Here is a 24591-nt window from a genome sequence, read left to right as displayed (position 1 = left end):
GTGTGTTAATATAAATGCTCTACCTATGAAACTTGTAGTTTCTTATCTGAAACGGAAACTTGCAGTTTCTTTTCTGAGAATCACATTGTCTTCACTTTTATATGAAATTACATTTTTTAAGTGCTAAAAATAGATCTCTAGAATTTATAAAATACTTCATATGCTCAATACCGCAAATCTGAAATTCAACAGATATTCATATCTGAACTCAAAATACACAACACAAAACACAATATCTTCGACGCCATATCTTGTTGGTTAAGTCTTGGTTGGCCACAACCTTGGACGCCATATGTGGCACGGAGCAAAACGGTAATAGGTACTGGCAAAAGACCCACAAGCACTATCATGAACACAAACACTATATGGAGTTGTATCCTATAGTGACTACCCGCAATGTGTCATCCCTCCAACATCGATGGGGGTTCATTCAAGGGAAAGTGAACAAGTATGTCAGCTACTACGTACACGTGCTTGGCCGCCCTCAAAATGGGAAGGGAGTGGCAACACACATAAGTAAGTATTTCATTTTGTCATCATTTCAATTGTTTTTTTTGTTGCATTCTCATTATTATACATACATACATTGTTTGTTAGTTGGTGGCGGCGGCCACTATGTATCAAGAAACAGAGAAGAAGCCATTTGGTCTTAGCCATTGTTGGGTGCTATTGAATGGTAACCCAAAGTGGACCCAACCTGTGGAAGATCTCAAGGCCAGCAAGAGGAAGAATGACGGGTTAAGCTCACACCAATAAATTGGGTTGGATGACGACAATGAAGAAGTTGTGGGGAAGAATGGAAGAGCCACCGTGCTAAAGGATAATCGGCAAGTGATGGGAAACAAGTGGGATAAGGCGAAGGCCTCCCGTGACGCCGCGACAACATAAATGTCCTTCACATGGACGGGCATTTTTTTTGTAAGAGGAGAGGTACAAGCTCATGTTGTATGCGCAAAAGGAGAAGATGGATTGGGATAGGAGAGGGTGAGCAAGAAACTGCGAATTGAGAGGGAGAAGATCGTGTTGGAGAAGAAAGACACGGTGATCAGATGGGAGCTCAAGAAGGTCTGAACATTTCGAAAGACTGAGCTTGAGAAGGAGAGATTGCAACTTGCTCAAGTGTGGAGGATGCTAAGGTAATGTTGACGGACGAAAGCCTATTGAATGAGCATGCAAAAAAGTGGCTTGTAGGGATGAATAGGGAGATCGATGAACATAGGAAGTACGACACAACGAGAGTGGCGAAAGCGGCGAGGATGCAAGGATAGCAGACGGCAAGGATGCAGGAAGAGAAGGCGGAGCAGGCAAGGATAGCCACAGACCAGGCGGCATCAATGGCATCCGATGAGTGATCCGGCAAACGAGTGATCAGGTTCGGACTTGAATTTTATTTTAGCATGTCCGGATTGTTATACTATAATTTATTTTGCTTTATCGCATCGTTGAACTGTTGAATTGTGATAAATTTATGCTCGATGATGCACATGTATATATTGCATGGATTTGAGAATCAACATTTTAAATGTGTGGCCGTCTGGTAGGCAAAATGAGGGGCCGTCCGAGGACTTATTATATGCAAGTCCGGCTGTAGATGCTCCTAGTTTCACTTTCACCTAGACCTAGCTAAACTAGTCTGTTTATTCCGCAACAAGCCGGCAGCAGCTAGCATGCACACTGCACTGGTTGAGAAAATGCTGGGAGGTGCACGCATATGCTTACCCTGATCTCATCACACTCACATCTTCCATGGAGATGGATGCATGGATTAAATGCAATGCCCATCTCTATCTCGATCGTATGTTTACAGGGTAGGGCTGGAGAAGGACGAGAGCGGCGCCTTCTCCGGCCTCGTGCATGCATGAACACAAGCTGCTGCTGCTCCACGCACGCTCGGGCCGGCGAGAGTCCCTCTCCCTAGGCTAGGCTAGGTCTAGGCTAGGGCCTGGGGGTGTCCCATCACTAGCTGTTGAACGCCATACCTCCCAACTGTTGCTGCCTCGAAAAGGCGCCACCTGCACGTGTGCCCCCTGACCACCACCACCACCTCTCTATCACTACACATACACATCACGCCCACACACGTCACGTCACTAAGAGCCACCGCTGGATTCTTCAGGCGGCCCATGCCCTCAGTTACCACCACCTCTGCGTCGCCATTGCATCCATGTCCATCCGTCCATGGCTCCATGCCTGTTAAATTACCACTGCATCATCACCCTCGCCCCTGTCTCTCTTCACACCCCTTCCTTCCTTCTACTCACCTCATCAGTCATCACACCCCGTCTTCTGCACCGAGCTGCGGCTGCAGGCTGCGCGCTGCCACTGTTCCTTGCATCAGCCTCGAACTCGGCGCCACCTCTCGTGCTCGATCATGCGGTAAAAGTTGAGACCCAAACCCCGGCAGCAGCATCGCTTCCTGCACGCAGAATCATTCGCTGCTGGTGCTGCCTTTCCTCTCTGTGAATTTTTACTGCTAACATGCAGCGAGCTTGGTGCTGATCCGGTTAACAAACTTTGCATGCATGCGATTGCATGTTTGCATGCTGCCGATGAAGGTGAAGGCAGGGGTGGCACTGTGGCCTGGTCGCGGGCAGCAGGGACCGTGCATGCATGTCACAGTGCATTCTGCTTCCGATGCGCGCAGCGCAGGAGAAGGAAATGCTCGGAGACAAGTACGCATTGGAGCCACGCATGCGCTACTGCAGTGCGCACACTATTATAACCACCCCATTCATCGTCATCATCCTAGCTAGTAATTAGTTAGTTACTCCGGCCACACCCTGCTGGCCACCAATCATCCCTTCAGCTCCTGCACTGTAATATATACTCCTACCTACTACTACTACCTCTATACATCCGGGTTTGTGACAAGGGGCATGGATTTTAGGTTATCAATTTGAATAGCGATATGGATGCTATATGCCATGAAAAATTTGGGATTCATTGTGGAATGAAGTTTTTAAACATATACTTTTCGGGGCATATTGCACACATCTCATTAGTTCAATTAAACAACTGAGAAACATAAACCCGGATGGAGGGAGTAGTAATGACGTTCTTGCATGATCGAGCCTGGTTGAACAAGATTTCGGGTCCAAGCAATACGACGGCACCAAGAAAATGCCTTCTATTCCCTCTGTTTCTAAATATAAGTCTTTTAGGGATTTCAAATGGACTACAACATACGGATGTATATAGACATATTTTAGAGTGTAGATTCACTTATTTTACTCCGTATGTAGTCACTTGTTGGATTCTCTAGAAAGACTTATATTTGGGAATGGAAGGAGTACAAGGTAACAACGGGAGTGCATCATTTTTTTTATTGAAAAATAAATGTCTCGGAGTTAATTTTTGCCCGAGACATGAAACAATGTTCCATTCACCATCTTGATGGCAGGCCTTCTAAGCCTGAGAGGTGTTTCTGTTGGAGGTCCCTCGTGTGCGGTGGACAGGGTTTGCGGCCAGACCGCCAGAGTCTCCTAGGATGACACCGGGGTAAGTTTGTATGTGTTGCCGTTTCTCTTTATATCTCATTCAGTTACTCCAATAAAATCTTCAGGGGGACTTGCACAAATTTTTTGGGAGTATCTGAATCCTCACTATTATTTTCTCCTATGGAGGTCCTTTCGATCATAGGATTGGGGTTACCAAATTTCTATGGAATCCATTCATATGCTCTCCGATCTCAACATGAGGTCAAACCATATTACTCCCTCCTTGCCATTGTGCAGGGCGTGTAAGCTTTTGGCATGGAAATCAACACAAGGCTAATCGCAAATTACTGAGCCATGGTTACAGAAAGTTTTCTCCATGATATCCTTTAACAAACATTGTTGGCTGATCCAATATTAGCAATGGTTAGCTTACACCGACCGGACAAGAGGGGATATGAGGAATTGAGTGATAACACACCATAATTTTTGCGATTTTATGAAAAAGCTTAGGTGCCTAAGATTAGGGGAAGGTGGGAGTATATTTTTTCATTGAGGATTCCAATGCATTTCACTCTTTCTTTCTGTGTAGTATCTCCTCATCCCCTAAAGTTCACATGTTTATTTCCTCCACACCATGGGCATAAACTATTGAATTCATGTGTTTTAGGATCATATTGGAATCATTAATATGTTTTTCATAATCCTATTTTTCAAAATTTTACACGAAAGAGCCATACATTGTGATATCCTTAATAACGTCAACACATGCCATTACGTATATAATGATAGAGCTTAATCTTTCTGCCTCAAACTATTGGCTTGGTGCAACATTCATCTAACAGATTTCAGCTCACTGTGGTCGGTTTTGGCAAAGGAAAATTATGTCTAGGTGTTAAAAGAAGCTTATAGAAATCATACATGTAAATCGATGGGGGTGAACTAGCATGCACAAGCAATTTTTGCTTTACCGCTTGCAGTTTTTCAAGAAGGGAGTAAGCAAAGTGATTTTATTTATTGCAATATTTGTGAAATAAATACAATTTTGGTTCTGCAACTAGTTTCAAGTCAAAAAAATTCCTGACAAAAAATCATTTAGGTGAACCCATAACCGAAATATATTATACTTTTAGTTTTTGGGTGGTTAGTTTTTTTCATATGCATATTGTGTGAAAATAGGACAAAATAGAAAGAAGAATTTGAATTATGTGTAGGTCACATGCAAAGGGTATGATATTCTTACCTAAATGTGATGGCGTGATATATTATCCATCTGAAATTTCAAGCAATAATTCAATGCATTTTGTGAGACAAAAACAATATATTGGGCATGTAATTGTGCAAATACATCGGCTTAGCGAGTACTCCTTCCATTCCCTATTAGTTATCGCTGATTTAGACAACTAATATCGAACGGAGGGAGTACTCACAACGCTAGATGATGTGCCTAGCTTGTAGTCTGTTTTTCACAACCCCTTTCATTATTTCAAAAACTATGAACATTTTCCGCACTCGTGCCAATAATTCACTTTCTCTACTTCTTTATAAGGTGTAATTTTAGACAAAATTGGCACCACCAGGGTTGACCAACAACTTCCAAAAACATACCGGGGGCTCTGTAGAACCAGTTGTCACGGTATGTGTATGCACATGTATTGGGGGGGGGGGGGGGGGGGGGGGGGGGGGGGGGGGGGGGGGGGGGCGGTTAACCGTTTCCTGAAATTTCTCTATGTTTGATTGGCATTGATTTCATGAAACCCATATTTAGCTAGAAAAGTTTCTTGGAAGTAACCAGAATCCTCGGCACGACACCCGGAAGACACTTTGACATCAGAAATATATTGTACTATACTTAAAATCTACGAAAATCATATATTGTAGTATATGTTTGATGATGAAAATATTATTGAGGATACCATTGTGCATATGTATATTTCAAGCATATAGCTAATCCCTACATTTTCTTTAGATAACAACATCAATCCTTTTGTTTATGTCTGACTCACACCAGTGTCCAAAACATTATGGACAGACAGGGTTCGATGAATTGGACCATTCGAGTACCATTTTTGAGTTATTCAGAGGCTGTTGATTCTCTCATCACCTAAGCCAGGTATGTGGGTGTCTCAAAGAGAATAAGCACAAGGAGACACCTGTGAGCATATATGTCCGGTCCGAGACATAAAATATAGCAAGGTTGTGTGTCTGTCATATGTGTGTGGTGTGCTGGTGTAGTGGTTGGGCTTGCTGCTAGGTTGTGCAGCGCTGTTCCAGCCAGCAAACAAGCAACCAAAATGGGAAAACAACATACTAGGAGAATTGGTGAAGTTGTTCGTGCGACTGATACCATCTGTGCGTCTGTCTCTCTCTCTAACCAAGTCATCGATCGATTTGTATGTATGAATGCAGAAACGTATAAAAAATACAGTATGATCGATCGAACTGACCCAAGAGAAACAACAAGAGAGACACCCATCATCCTCCATAAAATACGCAGGTTTGTTCAAAGCTAGCTAGTCATGCATGTAGCATCAGGACAAAGATAGAGACAGATGGATTAAGATATGAATGAACCAACAAAGCTTCTACCACTTGATTGTAATTACCACTAAGCCCTTCCTCTCCATTGATCCTACATGGTGCATGCATTGCTTGCTTGATTGGGTAAAAGGGGTGGAAGCTGGAAGGTAAAAACATAGAATTAACATTAACACACTACATAAGAAACTCTAGTTTGTTTCACCATGGTCCATGGATGCCCTTGCTAGCTACTTGCAAGCAGTCTGTAACAAGAGTAACAACAGCATCGAGATCGATCGATTGATTGATGGTTGAGGAGCATAATTAACAGAGGAGATAGGAGTTGATAATGGATGAGCTCTTAGCTTCGGTTCCGTCCCTCCATGTGCGTTGATGGATCGGTCGATGATCAGTAGGGCGAGACGCGGCCGCCGCTGCCGCCCGGGGTGGTCCAGCCGTAGGGGTCGCCGGGGAGCTGCTGGAGGCCGTTCATCAGGTTGTGGGGGATGTGGTGGTCGGGCGCCTGCGCCAGGGAGGAGGACGGCTGGTGCTGCTGCTGGAGCTGGTGTGTCGGCAATGGGAGCGGCGGTGGGGAGGAGTGCGCCTGCGCGAGGCCCTGCGCTGCGGATGGCTCTTCGTCGTCGAGGGGGAGGCGCTCGTAGGAGGCGTTGCCGAAGGAGGCGGCCATGATGACCACGGGCCCGGAGGCCACGAGCGCGCCGGCGACCGTGCCGCCCACGACCTGGCCCTGGCCGCCGGAGACGTACACGGTGAGCCCCGTGGCGGACGGAGGCGCCGGCGGGGGCAGGAAGGAGCCGGAGAGCGAGAGGATGTCGAAGCAGCCGGCGAGCGTGGCGACGGCGCCGCCGGGCTGGCGGACGGAGACGTTGGCGACGGCGCCCGTGCCGCTGAGCACGCAGACGCCGACCTGGCGGCGGCGCGCGAAGGCGGCGACGCAGTCGACGACGTCGCATCCGGCGGCGACCTCGAGGACGTGCGCCCGCAGCGCGCTGGCGCTGTCCCGCGTGATGATGACGGGCGGCTTGGGCTTGTTCTTGGACCCCGCGGGCCGGCCCCTGGGCCGCCGCATCACCGCCAGCGCCTGCTGCTGCTGCTGTTGCCCCTCCTCGCCCCCTCCGCCGCCCGCGTGCTGCTGCTGCTGCTGCGCGGATCCTCCTCCTCCTCCTCCGCCGCCGCCGCCCATGTGCTGCTCGCCCTCGCCGCCGCTGTTGCCGTTGTTGCTGCCGCCGCTGTTGATGGTGGTGTTGCTCTCGTCCACGAGCTCCTGCTTGGCCAGCATCCCGCCGAGCAGCTGGTGGTGGTGGTCCTGGAAATGCTGGAACGCCGGGTGCTGCTGCTGCAACGGCCGCTGCTGCCCCGGGAAGTGGCCGTGGAACGGGTGGAACGTCCCCACCGGCGGCCCGAAGTGGTGCCCCCCGCCGTGCGCCGCCGCGGCCACCGGATCCATCGCCCAAATCCCTGCCGGCTACGCTTGCAAGCAAGACGAACGCGGTGACGACGACGGACGACGGACGGTGGAGTGGTGGAGGCGGTCAAAGCTCAGAGGCCGGGTTTTGCGTTTGGTGCGGTGCTCGGAGGAGGGTAGGGAGGGGGGGGTTAAGACAAGCGCGTAGATTGGGGGTGAGGGAGGGGGGCGCGGGGCCCACACGCGGGCGAGGGTGGTGGTGGGGTGGGGCCCACCGGAGCTCCGGCCCTGGGGTCGTCGTCCCCTGATGGCGATCGGGTCGGGCGGTCAGACGAAGATGAGATCAGTACTGCCGCTGGTGCTGGCCACGTCGCCGGCCCCCTGACATGCATGTCTTGTTGCAGGCAAGCGCGGTGTTGACCGCGCGGGCCGGTAGAGCTACACCCATACCTCATCGCCTCGCCGGCCGCCCGCCCGCGGTTTGAATCATTTCCTGCCCGAATTTCGGTGCAGATACTTGCCACCCAAAATCTCATATCAAATTCAAAAATCATTATCAAAGAATTTGTGCAAAAAATCATCTTTCATGGCAAATATTCCAAGATGGCAAATATTCCTATTTAAAGATCGGCTAGTCTATCATAGTTTTTCCTTTAAGGGAATGAGATGAATGTCTCGTGGGGATATTTTTGAATTGTACAACTTTACATTCAACGTTTGGGCTGAAAAGTCCTCTTCAATGAAAGCATTATGAAACAATTAAAAAAACACTTTGGTTATTCCAGCGTGGGTGACGATATTTCTGTTATCGAATAAACAATATGCGCCACGATGATAAGCAAAGCAATAGATGCACATGAGAGGAGTGCTAGATTCTTTTTTAAGAAATAAGTTGACGGAATTTCGGTGTAAACTTTCCTTCGAGACAACACCGTAATGATCCATTTTACTCGACTGTCACGCTTGACCGTGCATGATCAATTCTTTTCAATTATGAATTACTTCATATTTTTGTACAACACCGTGTGACGGGGTTCATCACAAGGTTCTTCAACATTACATGGTAATGCTAAATTGAGCACAAGAGTATGGGATATACGAGAGAGAAGTGGAAAGTTTTTATGATAAGAAGAAAGTTGACTAGCTCAAGCGTTATCATGAATCCCGGATATTTCTTTTCGAGAAGGAGGAAACGCCACCGGCTTCTGCGCCCCAGCCTCGGCATCGGTTAATGCACACAACTCTATGAATCCAGGATAAACGGGTTGGACCAGATCATTGATATGGTGAAACTGCGAGTGCAAATGGAGGACTGTTTGGTGGAAGAAAATCTTGAACATGTCAGTAGGCTATGCTCTACATATGATGGGTCACATTGATATGGTCAAACTGTGAGCGCAAACATGGAGTCGCAAACTGATGATACTTCACACAGAAACATCTGTGCACATATCATGTAGGCTATGCTCTACATATGATGGGTCACATTGATATGGTCAAACTGTGAGCACAAACATGGAGTCGCAAACTGATGATACTTCACATAGAAACATCTGTGCACATATCATGTAGGCTATGCTCTGCATATGATGGAACTGCAAAAAATAGGCTATACATATCATTCTACAACACATGGTTGGTAGAACCTCCCTCATAAGATGGCACCTTAGAGCGTGTGCAATCAAACTTTACGAATTGTTCCCAAGGAAAATAACTTCTGAAACTTTAGGCCCCGTTTGATTAGCATGATTCTAAAAAAAGTAGGAATAGTAAACATAGGATTGGTATGTCGCGCTCATCTTAATTTACATGATTATGCTTTGTTTGCTTGCATCACAGGAAAAACAAAGGATTCTTTCAGAGGTTTGAGTGGATGCTAAAATTTCTATGTAATGTAGTAGGGAATCCTTATGAGAAAGTTCTATAGGATTCAATCCTATGAATCAAACAACCAAAGTAGGAAAAAGTCCTAAGAATTCTAATTCTCCAAAATTCCTATGAGAATCCGTTGAATCAAAGGAGCTCTTGACTTGTACTTCCCTCCATTCCTAAATATTTGCCTTTTTAGAGATTTCAAATGGACTACCACATACGGATGTATATGAACATATTTTAGAGTGTAGATTCACTCATTTTGCTCCGTATGTAGTCACTTGTTGAAATCTCTTGAAAGACAAATATTTAGGAACGGAGGGAGTATCATATAAAATTTATTTAGTCTGGTCAAGTGGAACTAAAAAGATTTGCCATGCTTTTTTTCTCTCTCAGTATAAAAGTTTTATATCCTTTTACTCGCATATTCGTATGGAAAATATTGGTCAAAGTTACACACTAGAGACCATATCATACCAGAACGTCATCTCTGTCCGAAAAGAGGGAGTGCATGATATCCGGTTTGGGGAGTGCCATGCTGAATTTCAGTTTTTCATGCAGAAGATATATCTAGGATAGACATATGGGATGAATTACAAAAGGTAGCGTGACTTTGTCCTGTTACGATTATTTGGTTTTGTGAGGGCCCGGGGATTATTTATCTATTTTGTGAAAAAATTAGATCTATTATAAAAGTTACACAACACAAACACTACGCATAGAGAGAAGCGTTTTTTATGCAACTCCCTCTATCTCATAATGTAAGACGTTTTTTGACACTATTAATAATGCATGATGCAAGTAAATCTTGATATGTGTTTGCATGAGAAGTTAATGACTAGATGTACGTGGATCAACGTCGTCGATCCGTCTCCACACACGTGTAATAGAACCTTACGTAGGAACACGCGTGAAGCTGACTATTTTCGGGCGGTCCTTTTCATGCAGGAGATATGTATATCATGGGTTGAATCACAGGAGATAGCGTTGTGAAAGTGCAGTCTGGTTTTCTGCGACGAGAATGGCGACAGACTTATTAATTCGGCAAGATATGTTGCCGAAAAGTGCTGGTGTTATGCACGACTCGTGATGGAAGTATATATTTCTCTTTCTAGTTCTAAGTTGACTATGGGTGCATGAAACATTGGCCCATGCTTATTTTCCTTTTTTTTGAACTGTCCATGCTTATTTTCCACCGTCTCTGCTTTCGTCTTTCTTTTTCCTACGTCATTTCGTAGTGAAGTTGACTTTTCCAGTTAAGTTTTTTTTTGCTATGCTTATTTTCCACCGTTTCTGCTTTTTTATTGTCTCGTTTGACTCTCGTTAGTACTCATTTTGTGCAGACACTTCTTTTTTATCGCTGAATAGGAAGAGCCCCAACTGGTTTTCTTTTGTTGGGGGGGGGGGGGGGGGGATTTTATTAACTCAAAATGAAATATCAAGGGGGGATACGTAAATATCCAACACTAATACACACATACAAATAAACATGCCAACAAAGAGTAAGATCATACAAGACAAAAACTATGCCTAAGCGAGGAAAAAGAAAAATTCCGACGTGGTCAAAATAGCGATTGACAAACTACAACTATGACCATGTCTTTACCAGTCATATCTTGATACCACAAGGATAATGAGAAAGGTTCTTCAACAGGAACGCCTTCAGGAAGGGAACGACGCTCAAACGCTGTCGTCAACGTATCTAACCATCAACTCGCCGGTGAAAAAACCCACAGCGGCCAAGTCGCTCCTCCTCCTCCAAGAAAGAAAGCTAGGGTTTCTGCCTCTCGCCGGCGCCGCCGCAGGTCCGCCTCGTCTCCGGTGGCCCTAGGGCCATGGGGGCGCGGTGGATCCTGCCAAGGGCTGGCGGGAGGGCTCCGTTTTCAGTCATTTTTTCCTGTCTTGTTAGGGTTTTTGTCATGCTCAGGAAGGCGAGACGGCGGCGGCTCCCTGAAGATGGAATAAAGGTCTCTCTGCCCAGACCCCGTTCTGGCGGTCCATCTAGCATCGTTGGTTGGCGTGTGGAGGTGTGTCTCCGACGGATCTATCTTTGGTGGATTTGCTCGGATCTCATCGTTGTTCGTCTACGTTCGTGTGTCTTCGAGTTGAATCCTTCCAACCTACGTTATCCTTCATCGGCGGCGGTTGCTGTTCTGGTGCGCTGGTCCTATGGGGCCTTAGCACGACGACTTCCCGACTGTCTACTACAACAAGTTGTGCCCGACTCCGGCGATGGAGGGGTGATGACGGCGGCGCGCCTTCGGCTTGCTTCAGTGCTTGTAGTCGTCGCTAGGTGGTCTACAGATCTGGATGTAATTTTTATTTCTGGTGTTCATTGTACTGCCATGATTGAAGATGAATAGATTGGAAGTTTTTTCGCAAAAAAAGGCCAGATTCTAGGTTTTACCCCCAAAGAACAAGCGTGAGCATGCCCGAGCATGCCCAAACAAGGTAATTACGCAGAAAAACATCATCATTGCCTAGGTATAACCAACTCGGGCCAGGCTTAGGGTTTTCACCCAGGAGCACAAGACCGGGTACTCGAGAAGAACCACAAAATCAGATTCAATCATGCATTGGCGCCACCACTTTCCATAATCCCAGTAATTACATGCGCTGAAATTCCAACGCCGCCACTGCACAACCATACCCTTTGCATCAAACCTTCGTCCATACGTTGCCTCTAACTGTTGAAGGCAAACTGGCCAAAATGAGAGCCTCAAAACCCACAAAGGAGCCTTCGATTTGCTTCCCGCAATTTTGCTAGTACGAGCACCTTCATCAGCCACAAGATGTGGAGTGAGGAGACCTCATGAAGACCCTTTGTGGCCATTGTAGTCCCTAGCTTGAATGGACAGTCGGTACTGCAACCTGCCGGATGGCGCTGGACACATCGAGGGTACCGCCACATTCCGGATCCATCCATCAGCCAACCACCGCCTGATAAGGGTATAGACCAGGGGTAGGATCATAGGCCTGACCTATACACCCTACCCAAGGTCACTACCCTAGAATATAAGAAGTCCAAGAGGCAACAAAGAAACCCCGGTCAAAGGTGTCGAGTGCAATCCACTCGACCAATCATATCACTCGGGTACCCCTCCTACCTGTTGTCACTCGACCATATAAGGAATCACTCGACCTACTGAAGACCAGGGGTCACTCAGCATTGCAACGGTCGGACATTCACTCCGTAGTCTTTAAGGTCATTAATAGCACTTATGGCTAGCGTTCAGTAATGCCCCTGCTTTATGTACATTAAACCCCTTGTAATGGAGGATGGCTGGGGTTCTGGCGCACTCTATATAAGCCTCCGCCCTCCTCTGGGACAAGGGTTCGCAACCCTATAACACCACACACATATAATCCAGTCGACCGCCTCTGGGCACCGAGACGTAGGGCTATTATTTCCTCCGCGAAGGGCCTGAACTCGTAAATCTTGTGTGTACACCTTCACCATAGCTAAGATCTTGCCTCTCCATACCTACCCCCTTTCTACTGTCAGTCTTAGGACCACGACAGTTGGAGCCCACCGTGGGGCAGGTGTCTTAGCGACTTGTTGGTGAAGTTGCAATTTTTCCGATCCCCACCATCATGGTTTCCGGCGGTGGATTGGCTAAGGGCCGCGAGATCCGTCTCGGTGCGCTCGTTTTTATCGCCGACGACTCCACCTGCCTTCAGGAAGCTCCCCTTGATGTTGAGGCGCTCCCCATCAGAGGGGCGACGCACTTTCGCACGTGCGTACGCGGCGTCCTTCTCCAGCAGCCGTTGACCCAGTATCGGTCGGCTCCCATGGTTTCTTCTCTCCCCGCAGTTCGCCGCCGCAAGCGATCTAGTCGGCCGCGGTGGGTGAAACACGCGGTGGCTCGTCATTCGGCCACCCAGCAAGTCATGTCAATCGAGCCCGACGAAACTCTCTACAGCCTGTTCGACCTGTCGACTAGCTCCGTCGATATCGCATCCGAGTGCGATAGCAGTGACCCTGCGGCTGAAGTCTTGATGGTCGAAGGACCATGTAGCTCGCCTGGTTTCCTCCGCAAAGATAGCGGGGATGGTGGCAGCGAACCGTCGCGCGTCCACGAGGAGTACCATCCCGAACTCCTCTCTTTGTAGCAGAGGGAAGAACTTCGTCGCCGCAACATGGATGCACTCCGCACGCCCATCGTTGGAGAAACCCCCAAGGCTCGGGCCTTGGAGGAGGTGCGCTTGGCTAATTTGGCTGAGCACACTCGACTGGAGAACCTCCAGCACGCACTCGATGAGCGTGCTCGGGAGCGGATCCCTGATTCCAGTCAACGACAACTTTTTCCACCTCCACCTAAGGTATACCGCACTCCGATTCAAAATCTCACAGCTGCGGCCCGAATAGCAGAGTCAATTAAACCTTCCCAGTCGGAGGCTGGCAGGGGTTTGATGCAAATCCGGGCCTTACTCCGGGCAGCAGGAGAACCAAACACAACAGTGTCTTAGTCGCGGAGTAGGATTCATAGCAGATCTGTGGTAGCGGATACTGTTTAGTCGGCCCACAGTCCAAGATCGCCCCTGCGGTGTGAAGGCCGTGGGAAGTATGATCACTGACTCGACCGCGACAATCTTTGTCGAGTGCCCACACCTCCTCTGAGGAGTGCATCATATGTGCCTCGGCAGTACGATGCTAGACGTCTTCACAATGGCGAGCGCAGAGCACCAGTCGACCCAAGAGAGCCAGGCTTTGATGCAAGATCTATTCTCGTTCAAGGTCTAGTCGACCAGAACAGAGCGCACAGGGAAGACCTTGGCAGAGATCGTCCGACTGGCAGCAGAGTTCATGTTTCGGGTCCAGAGTGTTTCAGTAGAGCCATCAGGACTGCAGTGATTCCTCCCAACTTCAGGTTGGCGACTGGAGTCAGCAAGTTCACTAGAGAGTCCAAGCCTGAAACTTGGCTTGAGGATTACCGAGTGGCTGTGCAGATTGGTGGCGGGAATGATGAAGTGGCAATGAAGCATCTTCCTCTGATGCTGGAAGGGTCAGCCAGAGCGTGGTTGACTCAGTTAGCCCCAGGCAGTATATTCAGTTGGGAAGAGCTTGCTCGAGTGTTCGTCAGGACTTTTGAGGGCACTTGCAAGCAACCAGTGGGGTTAACAGAATTGCAGCATTGCATACAGAAACCGGGTGAAACTCTAAGAGATGACATCCAGATGTGGACCACCTTGCATCACACGGTGGAAAATGTATGTGAGCATCAAGCAGTGTGTGCCTTCAAGGAAGGCGTTAAGTACTGAGAGCTAGTCTTGAAATTCGGTTGGACTGGGATATGACCCTGACTCGGATGATGGAAATAGCCACTCGATACGCTAACGGAGAAGAAGAGGACCGACTCCGCAGTGGAAAGGGTAAACCAGTCGGCCAGGATGCCGGCGGAGGTAATTGGAAACAGAAACGAAAGGCTGAACCTACGGTGCCTGGTGAAATTGCAGCAGTAGTGCAAGGAAAGTTTAAAGGGAAAACTAAGGGGCCCTGGACTCCTAAGAAGGTAAAAGATCAAGCGGGAAATGATGTGTTGGATTTACCATGTCACATTCATACGAAGAAAGATGAAGAGGGTAATCTGATTTATCCTAAACACACCACTCGACAATGTCGACTCCTGATCTAGTAGTTCCGAGAGAAATAGCCCAGTGAGAAGGAAAAAGAGTCGGACAAAGACGAGGATGAAGAGGAAGATGATGGTTATCCCAAAGTCAATTCCACCCTGATGATTTTTGCTGATGTTGAGAGCAAGAGTCGATTGAAAGTTATCAACAGAGAAGTGAATATGGTTGCTCCGGCGACAACGACCGCATACCTGAAATGGTCACAAACTGCCATCACATTCGACCAGTCTGATCACCTGGCGTGTATAGACACTCCTGGGAGGCAAGCATTGGTGGTCGACCCAGTAGTCGAAGGCACTCGATTGACCAAAGTGCTAATGGATCACTACTAGGGAAAAGCCTATACATAGAAAGTTACTAGTAGCAAGGGTTAAAAACCCTCGCTACTGCTACTTACCAGTAGTGCAGGTTTTTAAACCTCGCTACTACTAAGTTGATAGCAGTAGCGTGGGTTTTTAACCCTCGTTACTAGTAAGCGGTCTCTACCGTGCCCCCCGGGACATGCCATAGTAGTAGCGCGGGTTTTTAAAACCTCGCTACTACTAAGTTTGATAGCAGTAGCATTGGTTTTTAGCCCTCGCTACTACTAAGTGGTGCCATAGTAGTAGCGAGGGGGTAAAAAACCGCGCTACAACTAAAGGTCCCATTTTCAAACTCTACCCCCCTGTGGATCGCTTTTTCAGTTTTAAAAAAAATAAAATAAAATGATGAAAATGCCAAAAAAATAAAAGAAAATAAGTTTCCCATGTGATATGTGGTCCAGTTGTTGGGAAAATTTCCAAATATGAATTTCGACTTTATTTGCAAAATCTTTCGAGAATTTGTCAAAATGGGCATAACTTTTGCATACTAACTCGGATGAAAAAGTTTTTATATGAAAAATCATCTACTCAAAAAGTTACATCCAAATTTAACCAAGGGAACCCCGTTAAACATTTTCAAAATCCTCAAAAACCAAACAGAAAAAAAGTTACGGGGCTTTTATGATCTAGAGTGGAAAAAATCGAAAAAAATTCAAACTGTGTGGTCAAACTGTGGTCAAAGAGTGGTCAAACTAATTATTCTAGAATATTAGTGTTACTAAATAATTATTTTAGTTTTTTTGAATTTTGGTCAAATCTGGTCAAACTATGCCCAAACTGTGGTCAAACTGTGGTCAAACTAATTATTCAAGAAATATTAGTGTTACTAATTTTTTAGCACAATAGTTTCAAACTCAAATAATGAAATGTGTGACTTCATGCTCAAGCTAAATTCCTGAGGTTAATAGGATTGACATCTTACTATTGTCAGGAAAACAATAAGTGCAGACTTGGAAACAAGGGAGAATAGAACCCGGAAGTTAAGCGTGCTCAGGCTGGAGTAGTGAGAGGATGGGTGATCGTCTGGGAAGTTAGATGATTTGGAATGATGAGGGGTGATTAGAGATTAAATTGAGCAGCGATGAGGGGTGATTAGAGATTTGAGATTAAAATAATTCAGAAATTTGAAAATTAGGGAAAAAAATTGAAATATTTTTTCGAAAAAATTCAAAAAAAACCCGCGCTGGTAGTAGTAGCACGGGTTTTTACCCATGCTACTACTAAAGGACGTAGTAGTAGCGCGGGTGGCACCCGCGCTACTGCTATACGTTAGCTGTAGCGCCTTATTAGTAGCGCCGGCCCCCGCGCTACTAATAGGCCCAAAACCTGCGCTGGTGCTAGGCTTTTCCCTAGTAGTGGATGCTGGTAGCGGCCTGAATATCCTTTATGCTGAGACCTTGAAGGGGATGGGCATTCCGATCTCCAAGCTTAGTGAAAGCAATATGAGCTTTCATGGCGTCATCCCTGCAAAGAAAGCCGAATCACTCGGCCAGATCACCCTTGACGTGGTTTTTGGTGATTCCAAGAATTACCGTAAGGAAAAGTTGACATTTGAAGTTGTAGATTTCCAGAGTGCTTATCATGCTATTCTGGGTAGGCCTGCCTATGCGCATTTTATGGCTCGACCATGTTACATGTACCTCAAACTGAAGATGCCTGGCCCCAAAGGTGTGATCACAGTCACTGGCAATCTGCAGAAAGCAGAGGAATGCTTCCAAAAGGGTTCCAAAATCGCCGATGCACAAATGGCAGCAGTTGAATTGCAGGAGTATCAGAAAAATGCAGATCCGAGTGATTTGTTACGGGCCAAGAAGCCTGCCATAGACTCTGCTTTTCGTCTAGAGAAATGAAGCCGATTCATATTCACCCGACCGATCCCAATGCTGCACCGACTCATATCTCAACAACGCTCGACATCAAATAGGAAGAAGCGCTCATCCAGTTCCTCCGTGAGAACTGGGACATCTTTGTATGGAAACCTTCTGACATGCTGGGTGTACCTAAGGGACTAGCTGAGCATCGTTTGCGTGTCGATCCGAAGGCAAAACCCGTCAAAGAGCATCTTCGATGGTACACCATGCAGAAGAGAAAATCAATTGGCGAGGAAGTGGCTAGGCTCCTAGCAGCAAAGTTCATCCGAGAGACCTACCACTCCAAGTGGCTTGTCAATGTGGTCATGGTCCCTAAGAAGGACGATTCACTTCGTATGTGCATTGATTTCAAGCATATCAATCGGGCATGTCCGAAAGATCATTTCCCTCTCCCCCGCATCGGTCAGATGGTTGACTCGACTGCGGGGTGTGAGCGCTTGTCTTTTCTAGATGCATATTCTGGGTATCATCAGATCCGACTGTATGGTCCCGATGAAATAAAAACAGCTTTCATCACCCCATTCGGGTGCTTTTGCTATGTCACCATGCCATTTGGTCTCAAAAATGCTGGCGCCACAGTCATGAGGATGATTCAGAAGTGCATGCTCACTCAAATCAGTCGGAATGTGGAAGAATATATGGATGACATTGTGGTCAAGTCGCGTAAAGGTTCCGACCTGCTGACCGACCTCGCAGAAACCTTTGCCAACCTGAGAAGATATGATATCAAGCTTAATCCATCGAAGTGCACATTCGGAGTCCCAGGTGGAAAGTTACTCGGTTTCCTTGTTTCCGAACAAGGGATCGACGCGAACCCAGAAAAAGTTGGTGCCATCCTCCGAATGAAACGCCACGTGCATGTGCATGACGTTCAGAAGCATATTGGTTGTTTGGCCGCCTTGAGTCGATTCATTTCTCGAATCGGTGAAAAGGCTTTACCTCTTTACCGATTATGAAGAAATCTGATAAGTTCGAGTGGACTGATGAAGCTGACGCAGCGTTTGCAGAGCTCAAAACCCTGCTTTCCACCCAGTCGGTGCTTGCTGCGCCAATCAGCAAAGAACCTTTACTGCTTTACGTTGCAGCCACTGGACACGTTGTTAGTACAGTACTCACGGTCGAGCGGGAAGAAGAAGGAAAAGCTTATAAAGTTCAGCGCCCAGTGTATTATCTCTCTGAAGTTTTGTCTCCATCCAAGCAGAGATATCCACATTATCAGAAGCTTGTTTATGGAATCTACATGACCATGAAGAAGGTTGGACACTATTTCTCTGATCACTCCATTACAGTCGTCAGCGATGCACCATTATCAGAAAATCTGAATAACAGAGATGCAACTGATCGAGTGGCAAAATGGGCGATCGAACTCCTTCCATTGAATAACAAGTTTGAGGCAAAGAAAGCTATCAAGTCCCAAGCAATTGCAGACTTCCTCGCCGAGTGGATTGAGCAGCAACTTCCGACTCAAGTTCACTCGGAGCATTGGACCATGTTCTTTGATGGCTCCAAGATGCTGAATGGTTTCGGTGCTGGGGTATTATTGGTACCCCCCCCCCCCCCCGCGGAGACAAGCTCAACTACGTTCTCCAGATTCATTTTGATTCCTCCAACAATGAAGCTGAATATGAAGCACTTTTTACGGGTTGCGTATGGCCATTTCACTCGGCGTCCGTCGCCTCATGGTCTACGGCGACTCAGATTTGGTGGTTAATCAAGTAATGAAAGAGTGGGATGTCAGGAGCCCGACTATGACTAGTTATTGTAACGCGGTGAGAAAGTTGGAAAAGAAGTTTGAAGGGTTGGAGCTTCACCATATGCCCCGACTGAAAAATCATGCTGCAGATGAATTGGCAAAGATAGGATCCAAGAGAGAGACCATTCCTAGCAATGTGTTTTTGGAACATATTCACTCGCCTTTAGTTCAGGAAGATCCTTTCACTAAAGATCCCCCACAGCCTAAGAGTGCCACAGATCCGATTGAAGTCGAAGTCCCAGCCGTGGTCGAGTTGATCATGGAGGTTTTGGTTGTCACTCCCGACTGGACAGTGCCATACATTGCGTACATTCTTAGGAAAGAACCTCCAGAGGATGAAGAAGAGGCTCGACAGATCGTTCGTCGATCCAAAGCCTTTACTGTGATAAGAGGGCAGTTATTCAGAGAAAGTGTAACTGGAGTCAGCCAGAAATGCATCACGCCAGAAGAAGGCCGAATGATCCTCAATGATATTCACTCGGGGACCTATGGTCACCATGCGTCCTCCCAAACCATCGTGGCCAAAGCATACTGAGCCGGATTTTACTGGCCTCATGCCAACGAGATGGCAAAAGAAATAGTAGACAAATGTGAAGGCTGCCAGTTTTACGCCAACATGTCCCATAAACATGCGTCAGCTTTGAAGACTATTCCACTCGTCTGGCCTTTTGCCGTCTGGGGATTAGATATGGTCGGACCTCTGAGGACTGGCAGAAGTGGCTTTACTCATGTGCTCGTAGCAGTTGACAAGTTCACCAAATGGATTGAAGCCAAGCCCATCAAAAACCTTGAAGAAAGTACAGCTGTTAGCTTCACCAGAGAATTAACATTTAGATATGGTGTTCCGCACAGCATCATCACTGATAATGGGTCGAACTTCGATTCTGACGATTTCATGGCCTTTTGTGCTTCCCAAGGCACTAGGGTCGACTATGCTTTAGTCGCCCATCCTCAGTCGAATGGACAAGCTGAAAGAGCAAATGGATTGATTCTCAAAGGACTGAAACCCCAATGATGCGTGACCTCAAGCATGCAGCAGGTGCCTGGGTCGATGAACTTCCATCAGTACTTTGGGGATTGAGAACGACTCCAAATCGGTCGACTGGCCGGACTCCATTCTTCCTAGTCTATGGAGCTGAAGCTGTACTCCCGAGTGATTTGCTTCACAATGCGCCTCGAGTGGAACTTTTCCCAGAAGAGGAAGCAGAACAGGCTCGGCAAGATGCAGTTGATCTCCTGGAAGAGGAAAGAGAGATGGCCTTGATCCGGTCGACCATTTATCAGAAAGACCTTCGTCGATTCCATGCCAGAAATGTGAGGGGTCGGGCATTTCAAGAGGGAGATTTGGTTCTTTGGGTGGACCAGCAGAATCCACACAAGCTCACTCCTTCTTGGGAAGGCCCCTTCATCGTCACCAAAGTGCTCCACAACGGAACATACCGTCTTTACAACGTCGAGTACAATAAAGACGAGCCACGCGCTTGGAATGCGGAGCTGCCCCGCCCCTTTTACACTTAAGCGTTCAAACTGATAAGATGTAATAAGAGATACCTTCTAGTTTGATTATAAAAGATTTTACAGTCTCCTGAATGATTGTTGTCTCTTTTTTACATTTCCTAAATCCCCAAGTGGGTGCCTTAGCTGCGAATCCGCTTCGCCTAAAGCTGAAAAATCCTTCCGAATGGTGAGCAAGCCTCCCACTCGGGGGGCTTAGCCGCGAATCCATTTCTCCTAAGTTTAAAAGGAAATCCTTCCGAGTGGTGAGCAAGCCTCCCACCCGGGGCTTAGCCGCGAATTTGTTTCGCGTAAGTTTAAAAGAAAATCCTACCGAGTGGTGAGCGATCCTCCCACTCGGGGGCTTAGCTGCAGTCCATTACTAGACTAAGTTTGAAAAATCCTACCGAGTGGTGAGCGATCCTCCCACTCGGGGGCTTAGCTGCAGTCTAGTACTCGCCTAAGTTCGAAAAATCCTACCGAGTGGTGAGCGATCCTCCCACTGGGGGGCTTAGCTGCAGTCCAGTACTCGCCTAGGTTTGAAAAATCTTACCAAGTGGTGAGCGACCCTCCCACTCGGGGGCTTAGCTGCAGTCCAGTACTCGCCTAAGTTTGAAAACTCCTACCGAGTGGTGAGCGATCCTCCCACTCGGGGGCTTAGCTGCAGTCCAGTACTCGCCTAAGTTTGAAAAATCCTACCGAGTGGTGAGCGATCCTCCCACTCGGGGGGCTTAGCTGCAATCCAGTACTCGCCTAAGTTTGAAAAATCCTACCGAGTGGTGAGCGATCCTCCCACTCGGGGGCTTAGCTGCAGTCCAGTACTCGCCTAAGTTTGAAAAATCCTACTGAGTGGTGAGCGATCCTCCCACTCGGGGGGCTTAGCTGCAGTCTAGTACTCGCCTAAGTTTGAAAATCCTACCGAGTGGTGAGCGATCCTCCCACTCGGGGGCTTAGCTGCAGTCCAGTACCCACCTAAGTTTGAAAAATCCTACCGAGTGCTGAGCGATCCTCCCACTCGGGGGCTTAGCTGCAGTCCAGTACTCGCCTAAGTTTGAAAAATCCTACCGAGCGGTGAGCGATCCTCCTACTAGGGGGCTTAGCTGCAGTCCAGTACTCGCCTAAGTTTGAAAAATCCTACCGAGTGGTGAGCGATCTTCCCACTCGGTGGCTTAGCTGCAGTCCAATAATCGCCTAAGTTTGAAAAATCCTACCGAGTGGTGAGGGATCCTCCCACTCGGAGTCTTAGGTGTTGTCCAGTACCCACCTAAGCTTAAGAAATCCTACCAAGTAGTGCAGGTCCACCACGGCCCCTTCCCCGAGGCTGCACCGTCAAGAAGAAGGACGAGATTGTGCGTGTTGCCAAGGCGAACCACTTTCAGGAACGTCAAGACCATTGCTGTGTGCCTCGCTGATGAGCTGATCAATGCTGCCAAAGGCTCATCCAACAGTTGGTGCCAAGGCGAGCTGCTTTCAGGAACGTCAGGACCATTGCTGAGTGTCTCGCTGATGAGCTGATCAATGCTGCCAAAGGCTCATCCAACAGCTGGTGCCAAGGTGAGCTGCCTTCAAGAACGTCAAGACAATTGCTGAGTGCCTCACTGATGAGCTGATCAATGTTGCTCAGAGCTCGTCCAACAGGTCGACTGCGGCCTCTTCCTCAGAAGCTGCATCAAAAGTACAAGAACCAATTCGAGTGAAGAACAAGTTCCACTCGAAGACAAACACAACATATTCAAAGATAAACCAAGTGCAGATAAATCCAAAGGTTCCAAACTGCGGATTAAAGTGCTCGGGCATCAGGCCCGAAGGAGTTTCAACGATTACAAAATCACTCGGCATTCCGAGGCGAATAAAGGTGAAGCATAATGTTTTTTCGATCACTCGTCAGGAGAAGGGCTGGCTGGATCACAGAAGCTGTCAAGGTCAATGCTGTCTGCAATACGAGTGGTAGCCTCAAGGAAGGTGTCCATGAAGGACTGGAAGGTGTGCTTCTTAGTATTCACAACCTTGAGAGCCGCCAACTTGTCTTATCTAGCGTCCTTGCGGTGCACTCGTGGACCAATGATAGGGCGACGTCAGCGCCACAGTGAGCGGATGACTTCTTCTATTCCTACACTCGGCTAGGGATCTGATTTAGTCGACTCATCAGCGACTCGAGATCTTGTGGAAGTTCCGCCTGAGGCCAGAGTTCGGCGTCAACCCGAGTCATCGCCGCCTTTAGTCGAGCCAGATAAGCAATGGCGTCGTCCAAGCGTGATTCCAACCGCAACAAGTTCATCGCAACCTCGTCTTTCACGGGACAATGGATGGCGTCGAGACCTGTCTCGACCCGCCCGGTCTCATCCTCAAAATCCTGACAAAGTTCTGCACAATCAGGAAAAATATAGTGAGTCAACAATATAACAAGATACTTCAGTCGACGGTACCTTCAAGCTTCAGGACTAGTTTTGTGGCAAGTTGTCCCAGATAGGACTCTAGCTCGCCTGTCCTAGCTGTGAGGCCTCCAACTTCACTGGTTAGGTTCTCCTTGTCCTTCTTCAGTTGTTCAACTTCCCGATTGGCTTCAGAGATGGCAGTTGTCGGTGTCAAAATCGGCGGATCTCGGGTAGGGGGTCCCGAACTGTGCGTCTAGGCGGATGGTAACAGGAGACAAGGGGCACGATGTTTTACCCAGGTTCGGGCCCTCTTGATGGAGGTAAAACCCTACGTCCTACTTGCTTAATATTGATGATGTGTGTTACAAGAGTGGATCTACCACGAGATCAAGGAGGCTAAACCCTAGAAGCTAGCCTATGGTATGATTGTTGTTCGTCCTATGGACTAAAGCCATCCGGTTTATATAGACACCGGAGAGGGCTAGGGTTACACAAAGTCGGTTACAATGGTAGGAGATCTACATATCCGTATTGCCAAGCTTGCCTTCCACGCCAAGGAAAGTCCCATCTGGACACGGGACGAAGTCTTCAATCTTGTATCTTCATAGTCTTGGAGTCCGGCCGATCATGATAGTCCGGCTATCCGGACACCCCTAGTCCGGGACTCCCTCAGTAGCCCCTGAACCAGACTTCAATGACGACGAGTCCGGCGTGCATGTTGTCTTCGGCATTGCAAGGCGGGTTCTTCCTCCGAATAATTTATAGAAGATTGTGAACACCAGGATAGTGTCCGGCTCTGCAAAAATAAATTCCACGTACCACCGTAGAGAGAATAACATTACACAAGTTCAATCTGCTGACGTATTTTGTGGCGTGACGTCATACCACTACCAAGCCTTTACCCAAATTGTTTTTATTGTTCCACCTCCGCGCATTTAGCGAAGCAGTTTCCTTGGCACGTCTTGTCGAAGCAGAGATCGTGTTCCCCTTATTCCGGGATTCCCATCAATACGGACGTGGGTAACCCAACCGCGCCATTGATTGTGACGCTTGGGAGATAAGCGAGTTTTACCAGGCCGGTGGGGACACATGTTTTTGTCCGCCCATATAAGGGGATAAAGATCCAACCCTTTTACCTGCGCCTTCTTCCTCCTTGGCTTATCCATCTCCGCGAACTCGAGCTGCAGCGCCCAAGTCCGCACTTCTCACCTCAACCTTCTCCAACTATGTCCGGAGCGGGAGGCAAGTGGATGGCCTCCTCCGTCACGGAGGGGCAGATCCAGAAGCTGCGCGATGCGGGATATTTGTCTAGCGACATCGCGCATCGGCTCCCGACGAGGGAGAGCTCATCCCCACCCCTAGGCCCCATGAGAGGGTAGTATTTCTTCCCCATTTCCTCCGCGGACTGGGCTTCCCACTTCATCCCTTTGTCCGGGGGCTCATGTTCTACTACGGCCTAGATTTCCATGATCTGGCCCCGAATTTCATTCTCAACATCTCGGCGTTTATTGTCGTGTGCGAGGCCTTCCTCTGCATCCAGCCCCACTTCGGCTTGTGGCTCAAGACCTTTAGTGTCAAGCCGAAGGTTGTGAAGGGCAGTCAAGCGGAGTGCGGAGGCGCCATGGTGGGCAGGATGTCCCACGTTACATGGCTGGAGGGCACTTTCATGGAAACCATTAAGGGGTGGCAATCGGGGTGGTTCTACACCACCGAGCCGCGCGACCCTGATTGGACAGCGGCCCCCGAATTCAGATCTAGCATCCCTACACGGCTCACCTCCTGGAAAGAGAGTGGCCGGATCTTGGGGGATTCGGAGGAGCTGACCGGACTCCAAGCCTGTATCCAGAAGC

At 48.0% G+C, this 24591-nt stretch overlaps 1 protein-coding gene across 1 annotated transcript; it reads right to left on the bottom strand.

The window, feature by feature from the left end:
• Positions 1–5889: 5889 nt before the first annotated feature.
• Positions 5890–7537, bottom strand: LOC123082889 (AT-hook motif nuclear-localized protein 18). Its single transcript, XM_044505105.1, has one exon. The coding sequence runs from the start codon at positions 7420–7422 to the stop codon at positions 6364–6366; it is 1059 nt and encodes a 352-aa protein (XP_044361040.1). The 5' UTR covers positions 7423–7537; the 3' UTR covers positions 5890–6363.
• Positions 7538–24591: the final 17054 nt, after the last annotated feature.

The sequence above is a fragment of the Triticum aestivum genome, chromosome 4A (assembly GCF_018294505.1).
Source record: "Triticum aestivum cultivar Chinese Spring chromosome 4A, IWGSC CS RefSeq v2.1, whole genome shotgun sequence".
NCBI lineage: Eukaryota > Viridiplantae > Streptophyta > Magnoliopsida > Poales > Poaceae > Triticum > Triticum aestivum.
The sequence above is the reverse complement of the archived record's forward strand: the minus strand, read 5'-3'. Positions and strand labels throughout refer to the sequence as shown.